This window comes from Mustela lutreola, chromosome 2 (assembly GCF_030435805.1).
Source record: "Mustela lutreola isolate mMusLut2 chromosome 2, mMusLut2.pri, whole genome shotgun sequence".
NCBI lineage: Eukaryota > Metazoa > Chordata > Mammalia > Carnivora > Mustelidae > Mustela > Mustela lutreola.
Window position 1 is genome coordinate 45,343,923 of NC_081291.1, and position 12,050 is coordinate 45,355,972.

At 38.2% G+C, this 12,050-nt stretch overlaps 1 protein-coding gene across 8 annotated transcripts in view; it reads left to right on the forward strand.

Annotated features, from left to right (window-relative positions):
• Window positions 1-12,050, forward strand: part of LOC131824150 (contactin-4) — a 938,389-nt gene that overhangs the window by 731,098 nt on the left and 195,241 nt on the right. For all 8 annotated transcript variants that reach the window (XM_059161541.1, XM_059161538.1, XM_059161545.1 and 5 more), the window contains one exon: window positions 11,850-12,047. In XM_059161541.1, the coding sequence (XP_059017524.1) occupies window positions 11,850-12,047 (198 nt within the window). The remainder of the gene's footprint in view (window positions 1-11,849; window positions 12,048-12,050) is intronic.

The window sequence follows — 12,050 nt, forward strand, 5'->3', positions numbered from 1 at the left end:
TTACTGCTTGAGTCCTTTTAAAAATGTAAATAATTAGAGTTTAACTGACATTTTCTACCATTTACTCAAAATTTTTAATCATTCCTACGAATGCATTTCAGTTCCCACATTGAGTATTTTTTTTCCTTTCTCCCCAGAAATTGCTAAGCCTAAAGTAATAAGACAGATTTTGATTATGTTGTGACAAAAAGCACAAATTGCATTAATGATGATTTGTGGGGCCCTTTCATAGAAAATATCTTTAAATGTTGATATACGAGTGACCTGTATATCCTGATATTTCAAGATTTAACTGGTTACTGAGTTCTCTGAAATTCTGAACATCTCTTGAGTGACGTACCTGTTCAGGTACTGTGGCATACAAAAGCAAACAGGAGGGTGCTGATCCCTGCCACATTTCCCATTGTAGTTATTTCAGCAAAGGGCCTGGCAATGTCAGCCATGATAACCCCTGCACCTACCTTGTTACTGGCTCAATTAAGCTGAAAGTGGCTGTGGCAATGGCTTCTAGCATGGAAAGAGGAATCTTTGCCAAAGTACCATTTCAATCCTAAGTCTAATTCCACTGGTTTTCTCTGTGGTCCTAGAATAGATCATGTGTTTTCCTATGTCTCATTTTCCCTGCGCCAATGGAACTAATCTTTATTCAACTTATTTCCAAAAACGGATAGAGGCAACAAATGAGATAATGAATACTAGAGTGTTATGAAGTGTCAAAATTTGGTTCTGCTCATGTATTTGTAAGGGTAGATATGAAAATCTGGCTCACCAAACCCAAGTTTATTTCCTCCTACAAGTAAATATTGTAGTCCAGGGATGACTGCCACTTTCAAGTACCCACAATCTGGCCAGGCCACACAGGTGCCATCTGGTTTCATTGCCACATGTCATTTAGCCTGTTGTGTTATATGGGCTAGCCATCTCTGCATGCCTACCTCTCTTCTTTTACTGAGTCTTTCTCTTAGGTATTTGGAAGATTATGAATTAGTCATCTTCTTTTACTACCATTTTGTAAACTCAGTAATACTGCATCAGAGAGTTAGAAGAAAAAAAAAGGGGGGAAGGGTTTTTTTGTTTTTGTTTTTGTTTGTTTGTTTGTTTTTAGAGAAAATAATTAGGCATTCTGATTTGAAAAATATGGGTTCTGGGGCACCTGGGTGGTTAAGTCATCTGTCTTCAGCTCAGGTCATGATGCCAGGGTCTTGGGATCTAGCCCCGCATCGGGCTCCCTGCTCCGTGGGAAGCCTGCTTCTCCCTCTCCCAATCCCTTTGCTGTGTTCTCTCTCTCTCTGTGTCTCTCCCTGTCAGATAAATAAATAAAATCTTTAAAAAAAATGTGGGTTCTGATTTTATAGATTTTCTGTCCTCTAATTTCAGTGATTCTGATTTGCAGTCAGCGGTCTGATGGATACATTGTATTCTCTTCTTTACAGATAACTTCTTTCTCACTAATACTTTTGGCCTGGAATTCAGTAATGAGTTGTTGCTCTAGGAAACTTGTAACATTTGGAATTCCAATTCAGTTCAACTAATATTCACTAAGTTGATTATGGAATGTGAGGGACAAAGCATATGTTCCCCTGCCATATGTATTCTTGTCCATAAGTAATACTCAAATCTGTTATCTGGAGAAGAAACAAGCAATTGAGCCATTGTAATAAAGGAAAAACAAAATTTTAATATGTGAAATACTGTGTAGTTGCCATGAGACAGAAAAGAAACACATGCTCATTTGGTTGTTGAGGAGAGACCACATGTATTTTCCAAGAGGGAAAATGGCTCTTTACAAAAGGTAGTGATTGAGAGAAGCAGAAGTTGGAAGGCATCCTGAGAGAGAGTACCTAAGCCTAAGCAGGGAGAATTGAAAAGCATAGAGCACATCAGGGGATCAGTGACTGTTTTTCCACTCTACCTTAAGCAACCCTACTTAGCAGGACAAACATTTCTTAAAATACAGTTTTGTTGGAAGGCTAAATCACAAAAAAGTGAAAAAACAAGAGCTCCCTGCTTAAAGCCAAGACAGGTGGGCAGAGCCTTCCTGCAATGCCTTATCTTTGCATTTAAAGGTGACTTCAGAGGGAATAGATATGTATTGTATGACAAAGTAATCAAAGTAATCAGCCTCTCTGATGTTCTGCAGAGCCTAGCTTGAAGAGTACACCCCCAGAAAATGGACTTACATGGAGAGAGGAGTAGAAAGTTAAAACTAGATGATTTGAAGTCCTGCTTTGGAAGGACTTGCCTACTAGCTTAATGTATTTTATTTGATCCAAGTTGCAGTGGATATCACAGAGGACTTGTGTGGGAAGGAGGAACGTGATCCAAAACTATTCTTTAGACAAATTAATCTGGCAATGGTATGTGGGTTGGCCTGGAAAGTTGGCAAAATGGCAGGATGTTCTTAGGCCAATGACAGGTAATGGTGAGATGGGCACAGAAGCAAAAAATCCCGTGAAATTCTAATCCACGGGATTTGGATAACTGATTGGCTATGCTTTCCTCCAACAGTACTTTCCCCCAACATTCCTAGAGAGAATCTGAAATCAGGCAGAAGGCATTGTTGAAGGGGACATAAGCATTAAGCTGAAGGAGTTAGATCTTATTTTCTTCTGTTCACTTTCCACCTGAGGGAAAGTGGCATTCTCTCTGGAATGGGGCATTGAACTTTGATAGCTCTCTCGTTAACTGTTAAGCAGTTTTCACATTGTCTGAAGTATTTTATACGTGACTGTCAAAGGTATCTATGCTTCAAGCAAGCATACTTACCAAATGAGCTATGGATATTGTATTTGAGGTCTTCATAAAATACGGTGATACCTTTGATTTCTTTAAGTGCCAGATTTTTAACAAATAACTGAAATAAGTATCCTTTAATCCCAATGAGCAGTATTTTTATCTGCCCTCGATAGTCCAGTCAAGTTGCCTCTCTCCGCTCTAGCCTTGCCCATTTGACTATGCTGAGTGGGCTGGACCACTGCTGATCACAGACGTACAAAGCTCTCTTGTTGACCGTGTGTAGTTTCAGTACCACCCCTGCCTTTATTCCATTAGTTCACATTTATATTCTCAAGTACCATTTTCATACTAACAAAAACATGCAGCCAGGTGTCAATGCCATTTCTTTGGCTTTCTTCTGTATTCCAAAACAGGTCATAAGCTAAATTGCCTACCGAGCCTTGTGGGCCAGTATAAGAAGTAGGGATTGGTAGAAACTGTGACAAAATGGAGACCACCTGCTCTCTCCTAAATGGCAAGCCGGTACTCAGTTCTGCCAGTTGTTTCCCTGATGGAATGAGATTAATGTGTTTCAGTCCTTGAAAGCAGTGTTTCTTCAAGTAGGATGATGTCCAGGCCAGCAGCAGCAGCACGACCACCACCTGAGAACTTGTTTCAAATTCAGATCCTTAGTCCCCACCCCAACTTTCTGAATCAGAAACCTGATGTAAGGTGGAGCATTCTGTGTGGTAACAAGGCATTCTAGTGATTCTGAGCTCACTCAAGTTAGAGAACCGTTAGTGTAGCAGATGCCATGCTGAACCTCTCTAATTCCTCTTGAGGACTGATAACTGAGAGTTGTGTTTGAGTTTCAAAAAAGTTCCAATATGGAGATGTTTATTTGATTTTTACTGTTTTTAAAGCATGCAAAACCATAGAAGACATGCATGCTTATGCAAGCTAAATCCATTCTGTGTGCCATCAGTTCCCAGCCTCTACTTAAGAGTCTGAAAGTGCTAACAAGAAGGATGCTGTTCTGTAGAAAAAATATATGGATTTTTTCCCTTTGTGGATGAAAGTTTGCTGACATCAGACCTAGACAATATTTCTCAAACTTTTTTTCTGATATATTTCTGAGAGCAAAGGAGAGTCAGCATGTCCCCCTAGGAATGTGGGAACACATCCTGAAGCAATCAGCTACAAGTATATGATTTTGTTGAAGCCTTTCCTTATACATTTAAGATTTGTGTGAGTTTTATATCTATTCCATATATACTCCTATTTGGCTTATGATCGAGACAATGTGTTAAATTGCCTTCAAGTTAAATTCCTTAACTTAAGCCTACAGAATTTTAAAGAACATATATGCCCTTCAAAAATGCTTAATCTAGGGGCACCTGGGTGGCTCAGTGGGTTAAGCCGCTGCCTTCGGCTCAGGTCATGATCTCAGGGTCCTGGGATCGAGTCCCGCATCGGGCTCTCTGCTCAGCAGGGAGCCTGCTTCCTCCTCTCTCTCTGCCTGCCTCTCTGCCTACTCGTGATCTCTCTCTGTCAAATAAATAAATAAAATCTTTAAAAAAAAAAATGCTTAATCTACTCAATAAGATAGAGGCAAGAAAACAAGAAGTAACCCATAAAATGGAGGAGACTATAAGTTATACACAAGAGCAATAGGCAGTCTATATACTTGAGAAGAAAATGTCCATTTTTTCCATCTTGCTTCCCATCTCTCCACTGCCTCATCTGCGTGACCAAAGAGCATGTACTAGATAATCATTGACTACACTGAGTGAATAGTCAGGAGGCTTATTTTTAGAAGTGCTTGCCACTAGTTTGCATGGGATTAAGCACTTTCCTAATCCTTGCCTCATGTGATCACCACTTCATTTCTCCTAAATCACTTCTACAAAGATGGTAAAGAGTTTTGACCTTACGTGCCAGCACAAGCTGCTTGGAGGTAACTATATGAAGCACTGTATTGACAATGATCATGAATTGAGGTAGCAGAGTCAATTATCGGTGTCAGCTGTGGGTACAGGAGTAGCTATTGGTGGTCCAAATGGACAGATGCATGCTGTCCCCACTCCACCCAGCACCACTTTCTCATGAGAAACAATTTCTGAACGCTGACAAGTCCTGCTTATTGCTGCAGATTGTCTAAACCAAGTTCTCTGAGCTACAACGCAACCTATATTGTAAAGGGCCATGGTCATCATTGGAGGTATTCAGTGCCCACCGGTGTGTGTTGTACTTAATCGAGGTACAGTTTCTGTTCTATTCCAGCCCTTCAGATTTCAGCTTTTTCCAGATACCTCCTCTTTCCTTCTGTTTCACAAAATGCTGTTGACTATATGACAGTTCAAATATGACTGTATATGGATCATTTAGGGTCTTAATATAATTAGAGGTCTTATCCAGACGCATCGTCACTTAGAAGTCAGTCTTTTGGCCACTTCCTCTTGGAATAACACAAATCTTTTAAATGACAATACCCTCTTCTTCAAGGCTCTCCTGCCACCTGTTTAATGATGCAGAATCACTAGTGCCTGTTTAGTGCTCAAGGTTTCTGGTACCATTCTTAGTTTCTCTAAAACTAATTAGGTTTCTCACAATTTATAACATCTCCCTTTCCCTGAGTTAATAAAAAGACCAAATACTCATCAATCCATTTATAAGCAAAAACAAAAACATAGTCACAAAAGTTGACATCAACATGTTTGATGTTCAGTGTGACTGGGCAGGGCAAGTATTCTTTTTATTATTTCTACTTTTCAGATGAGAAAACTAAGGAATGGAAATTACTTTCTAGCCGATAAGCTAAAGCCAAGATTCAGTCCATATATTTTGACAACAAATCAGGGATCTCTGAACTGAGTTATGCCTTTTTTCCCTTTGCCGAGGCAAACTACCAACAGGATCTAATCCCTGTGTTTACTCCCATTGCTGAGCTGAGCTCCATGCTTTTGTGCAAGGTTGGTGTTTAGTAAATCTTTGGCCAAGAATTAAACTAGTGAATGTACTCGTCTAACCCAGTTTATCTGTAGAATCACTTAAGATACATTTTTCACATTTACCTGCTTCGAACCCTATCTCAGTTTAAACTCTAGTTCCAAACACTGTATAAAAAGTAGACTAGATGTTGATAAAACTATCTAAAAATAAGGAGACTCTTGTGCCATTTAAATAATTTACCAAAGTAAAAATGGTTATAGCCGAAAGACTGGAATCCAGATATCTTGACTGTTAATTTTACTATCTTTCTTCTACATAACACAACAGAGCTTAGTTCAAATAACCATAGTGTAGTATTTGTATATGCGTGTTTGTGTGTGTGTATATGCATACGTGCACACATGCGCATGTGTGTAAAGTTCTAGTTCTGAGGGTACCAGTCTGGCTCAGTTAGTGGAACATGTGATTCTTGGTCTCAAGGTTGTGAGTTTGAGCCCCACACTGGGGGGTAGAGATTACTTTAAAAAAATTTTTTAATTTAAAGAAAAGTTCTAGTTCTGATTTTGTCAATAAACACCTATGTATTGTTAGCAAGTTACTCAGTATATTTGGATCCCCCTTTGTCATTTGTCAAATTAGGATGTTGGATTTGATGTTACACGTAGAGAATTGTGGGATTTTAATGCTGAAAGATACTTAGAGACCACCTAGTTGTACTCCCTCACCTACAGATGAGAAATTTACAGATAAGGAAAACTGGTCTTTTCTAGCTCCAAAATAAATTCAGAGGGGAACATATGGGTTCCTAACAGAATCAGCTCTTCCAATACTGTGACTACCCACTTACCAAATGTGTGGTTGTGATCCACGCATGTAGTTTCTCCAGATTTAATTTTCCGACTCTGTAAAATTGATGGGGTCATCCTAAGGTTCCTTTCACATTTGAAACTTTGAGGATTAAGAAAGGCATCTTTGAAAACTGACATTTGTCTACCCCTGGGACAGGACTCAGAATGTCATGAAGCATAACATAACTCTAGAAAGAAATTAGCAACAGGAACACGTTAAGAGCATCCATCCAAAGGACTCTGATCACAGGGTGAATTTGCTCAATGAATACTTAAATGTGAAAACTGTTTGATTGATGTCTTATTTGAAAACGAATAACCTGGTGTTCTTTGCCCTTGGCCAAAGAAATGGAAAAAAGAACCAAGTTAGGGTGAAGTTTTATAGTTAATTTCCTGTAGATTTGGATGCTACAAGTCAGAAAACCATCACTAGGTCCTTCTTAAGTATCACATAACTAGTTTCAGTATTTTTCAATTGAGCATCAGAAGCTTCATAATCTATTAAATATTGTATTCCAAGTATCTGTTTACTGAGTTGTTACAAATTGCCAATGGGACAGGAACTGTTTGTCACTTCCAGAGCAATTAGTGTGTGAAAACTTATCAAAAGAAATCTGTCAAGTTTGAGTAAGTATAAATATTGCATGGAAGTCCCTAAGGAAATCAAACTGAGTGGGATACATTTTTGCTCATGGCAGCGCATGAGAATTTATTTTGTTTTATTTACTTGGCTCTATTTTTCAGGATGTTGATAGCATTTCATGTAACCCAATGGATTAATCTTTGGCTCTGATAAAAATAGACTTTGATTCTTAGGGGAAAGCTAGAGTATCTGTTGAGTGATACAATAGTACTGGCTCCTTTCTTTCAAATTTTAAGAGCTCTTATTTGCTTCCTGGCTGGAGCACTGGAATGGAAGTATAGCTAAAAGGACTATTACGTAGAGATCTTCCTCTGCTTCAGATGGGGTCACATCCCAATTAATCCATCATAAGTAGACAATGTATTTCATACACCTAACCCACTGGCCATCATCACTTAGCCTAGTCTACCTTAAAGGTTCTCAGAACACTTACATTAGCCTACATTAGGGCAAAGTCCTCTGACACAAAGCCTATTTTATCATAAAGTATTCAAGAGCTCATGTAATTTATTAAATACTATACTTGAAGCAAAAAACAGAATGTGTGTATGGGTGCAGAATGGTTGTAAGCATATCAATTGTGGACCCTCCTGATGGCATGGCGACTGGGAGCTGCGGCTGCAGCCCCCGCCCAGCATCACAAGAGTGTGTAGGACAGTCTCTCGCCAGCCCAGGAAGAGATCCAAATTCACATTTTGAAGTATAATTTCTCCTGAATACATAGTTTCATACCATCATAAAGTCAAAACATCAAAAGTCAGGACCATCTGTAGTCTACTTTGCCACTTTTTTGACTCTCCAACCTTATCCTTTCTAGGCTTCAGTTTTTTCATATCTTTAAAATAAAGGACAAGTGATCTATTGGATAATTTTTAGCTTCACTAACCCATCTTACCTGCATTGATGTCTCCATTATCATTACATTATCTTTCTCATGCTCCTTCCTCATTGTCCTGGACAAATAAAAGCACAGTATTTACAGGTAGTGACATTTGCTATAAAGAAAAATAAATTGGTATCTTTTATAGAGATGTCCCCCTTTCAGGGGACTGGGCATTTAGGTCAATATGATCTCACCAGTGTAGCAATCAAGACTTTTTGAACGACCTTTGCACTTTAGGACTCAACGGTATTTACAAAGGTCACCTGTTCAACTGATATTAGTTAGGATCTTTAACATAATCCATTTGAGACCGCTTTTGGCAACTGTGGTTTGTTTCTTTTCTACATCACAGAAAATCGTTATCGTGTTATTATTACATTTTGGAAAGCTTACTACAATTTTAATTCAGCATTTTGTTGCTTTCTCTTGTTTAGAGTCACTTAACGATCCATCCCATGCTGAAGCAATAGAGTTGGTAATCTTCATATTATACTTAATGTTTCTAAAATGGAAATCACTCCCATTTGTCCAGGGTTCCCCAACCTACGTCTTGTGACCTATTAATAGAAGTTTTAGAAAAACAGTATGTATGTAGAGGGGATTGTGGAGAGGGGGGAGGTTTTATGATCAAGCAAGTCCTGTGTGCTTAAATATGCTCTGAAGAATTTGAGGAATCTTGGGATGTTAAAAATCTCTTGCAAGGATTTATTCTGAAAGAATAAGTTTAAGAATCTGTCAAACTTTGGGTAATTTAGGGCTTCTCAAAGTCATTTGATTATATAACCCTTTTAAATTTGAGATAGGTAGGAGGGAGACTACTTCTGTTAACAAAAAAATTAATATTCTAAGGACCACAGTTTAATAAACACTGCAGTATATGCTTCAGGTTGTTTGCATCTTCTGCTAAAGCACTAAGTCACTTATGTCACAAAAGCAGTGAAACCAAAATAATTAACTTATTTTTAAATAGCCAAACAGCATGTTAATTGGGTATGTTTTTTACTTTTACTTTTAAAATGATTAACTTAAAATGATTCAGATGTGCTTAGGACTCAGAGTGCTTTCACATAAAAACATCCTCACTACGGAGACTCTTTTTTATTTTTTAAAGATTTTATTTATTTATTTGATAGACAGTGATCACAAGTAGGCAGAGAGAGGGGGAGAGGCAGGCTCCCTGCTGAGCAGAGAGCCCAATGCAGGGCTCGAATCAGGGCTAGATTGCAGGACCCTGGGATCGTGACCCAAGTCGAAGGCAGAGGCTTTAACCCACTGAGCCATCCAGGCGCCCCACTATGGAGACTCTTAACTCTAGGAAACAAACTGAGGGTTGCTGGAGGGGAGGGAGGCGGGGGATGGGGTAACTGGGTGATGGGTATTAAGGAGGGCATGTGATGTAATGAGCACTGGGTGTTACATGCAACTGATCAATCACTGAACTCGACCTCTGAAACTAATAGTATACTATATGTTAATTAATTGACTCTAAATTAAATTAAATTTAATTTAAAAAAGAATCCTCACTACATACCTGCATCACATTTATTATTATCCCCAGTTGGTGGGTTAAAAGTTGAAAGTGAGCATGTTTAAATGGCTTCACTTATGTAATACAGGTGTGAAATTTGGTCTTTTTTTTTTTTTTTAAACTCCAATTAAAAAAATAACAAAGTAGATGACCTTTCTTTTCCCCCTGCTGATATCCGGTGGTTCATACAACTTTTTGCCTTGTCCTACAGGATTCAAAGAGGTTGCTATCACTGGCCACTGGCAACAGTCTTGAAAAATGTCTTTAGAAAAAGAAAATACAGTTTCATGTATTTGATTACAACTCTCTTTGGAGAGGTGTGGGTTGATTAATATTGTGCTGGTAAATTACTTTCTAACTTCTACCTTGTGATTTTAGAGATGCTAATTTATACTTAAAACTCTCCTATAGCTATTTAGGGGATAGACAATGTTCTCCTCATTGTTCATATGAGAAAACTGAGATGCTCAGAGATTACTTAGTTTGCCCAAAACTCACACACCATATTGAGTAAATAGTATACTCTACTTTGCTATTTGCTCTGTTGTTTGTTAAAATCCCCTGGTTTTGTATGGAAAAACTACCATACCAATTGAACTTACCCACGACCTGTTGTAGGGGTTTTCCTCCCCGAGACTTTAGTTGCTTGCTGGGAAGCACTTGCTTATTTATACTGAGTATCCTCTTGACATCAGCATGGGGTTACTTATAATTACAGGCACATGTGTAAATAAAATGATTAACTATTCTCATATAAACATAATTATATCTCTCTAAAATAACACATGCGGAAATTTTATAATCCAGTGATAAAGGGAAAGCAATCTGCATGACCCCTCCTTTGTATGTAAACAGTGGATTATTAAGGCAGAATATGTTTCCTGTTGCACATTTGGTTATTGAGGACAATTACACTTAGGACTCATCTAAGTATTAAACAACAGAAGTGCCTTTTCCAACAATTACTGTTCTCTATAAAAAGCTGACGTCCTTCCGCCATTTTCCGAGGACATTGCCTACATTTGAACTTTAGCCCAGGATTCTATTAAAGAGAGATGTATAAGAATCAGCTAACTAGTTCTGAAATCAGCGTCTTCTTTTCTATCTAGTTGCTTTTCCCTCCCCACCAGAGTAACTTTTGAAGATAATATGGGGCATGTTAACTAATCAGTGCTGGTGGCTAGTATATCACTTCCCCAGCTTTGAACAAATCTGGAGATCACTCCTTAAAGAGAGGGATCATGGAAAGCCTGGAGCTGAAGAAGTTTGATTTCCTTGGAGCACAGTAGTTCACTGTAGCAAATCATGTAAGCTCACTGTCATTTAGGATTTGTCCCTGTAATTGAAAGCATGGCATCACATGTTCATTCACAAAGCATTTACCTAATTCTTCAGAAAAATTAGAACTTTGAAGCATATGTTTTCAGGTGTGGCTGCCTCTCACACTTGTCCCACTGGCACTCTGGGATGAGTAAGTATTTGCAAAAAAGTTGTTCTTAGACTGTGATACATTATTCAGCCAATATTTTTAAATACACATTTACGTTTGGGACCAGCCAACCAGTCAGTCAGTGTGTTTACCAAGTATTTGCTACAATATTAAACCACCGTCTCACTCAAATAATGGAAAAATAGTTCAACCTCACAAGTAAGGAAAGAGTAAGAATTAGCTTTGATAGCAAGAGACTTTGGGAGAAGAATAAATTGAGAGTTAGGAATTATTCTGTCCCTAAGTAGGGTGAAGAGTTTGGATTAGTTACTTTGTTGCACAGTTTCTCGTTAATAGAAAACTGTAAAATGCATTGAAAACCACAAAATGTTATGTAGGTATGTGGCACTATGATGCACTATAATGATTATTATCTATAAAATGAGAGAAGTGATTCAAATAGTTTTCAGGGTGACTTCCAGCCTTATGATATCAAAATTATAGGCTCTCTAGGTCTGTAATTTGAGCATTAGCTCAGTAAGTATTGCATAGTGCACATGCTTAATAAACTATAAATGCTTATTCCCTTGGCTTAAAGAGGTTGGACTTCTTTTAATCAACTATCAGTATACCTTTTAGTTCTCTCAAAATAAAAATCTTATTGACTGACACTACGACTACTGGTAAAATGCTTAAGGGATTATGATTACTTTCTATTTATATGTAATAGCAGGCTAAAAAAGGATCATTGGACAACAGTATGAATTTCTAACTTGACCATTTCTTTCATGAATACAGTAGCATTCCAATGCCAGAAGACATATTTGTAATGATGATTCCTTTGCTTTCAGAGCTGAGCTATGCTTGGATCTTCAATGAATACCCTTCCTATCAGGATAATCGCCGCTTTGTTTCTCAGGAGACTGGGAATCTATATATTGCCAAAGTAGAAAAGTCCGATGTTGGGAATTATACCTGCGTGGTTACAAATACAGTGACAAACCACAAGGTCCTGGGGCCACCGACACCACTAATACTGAGAAATGATGGTG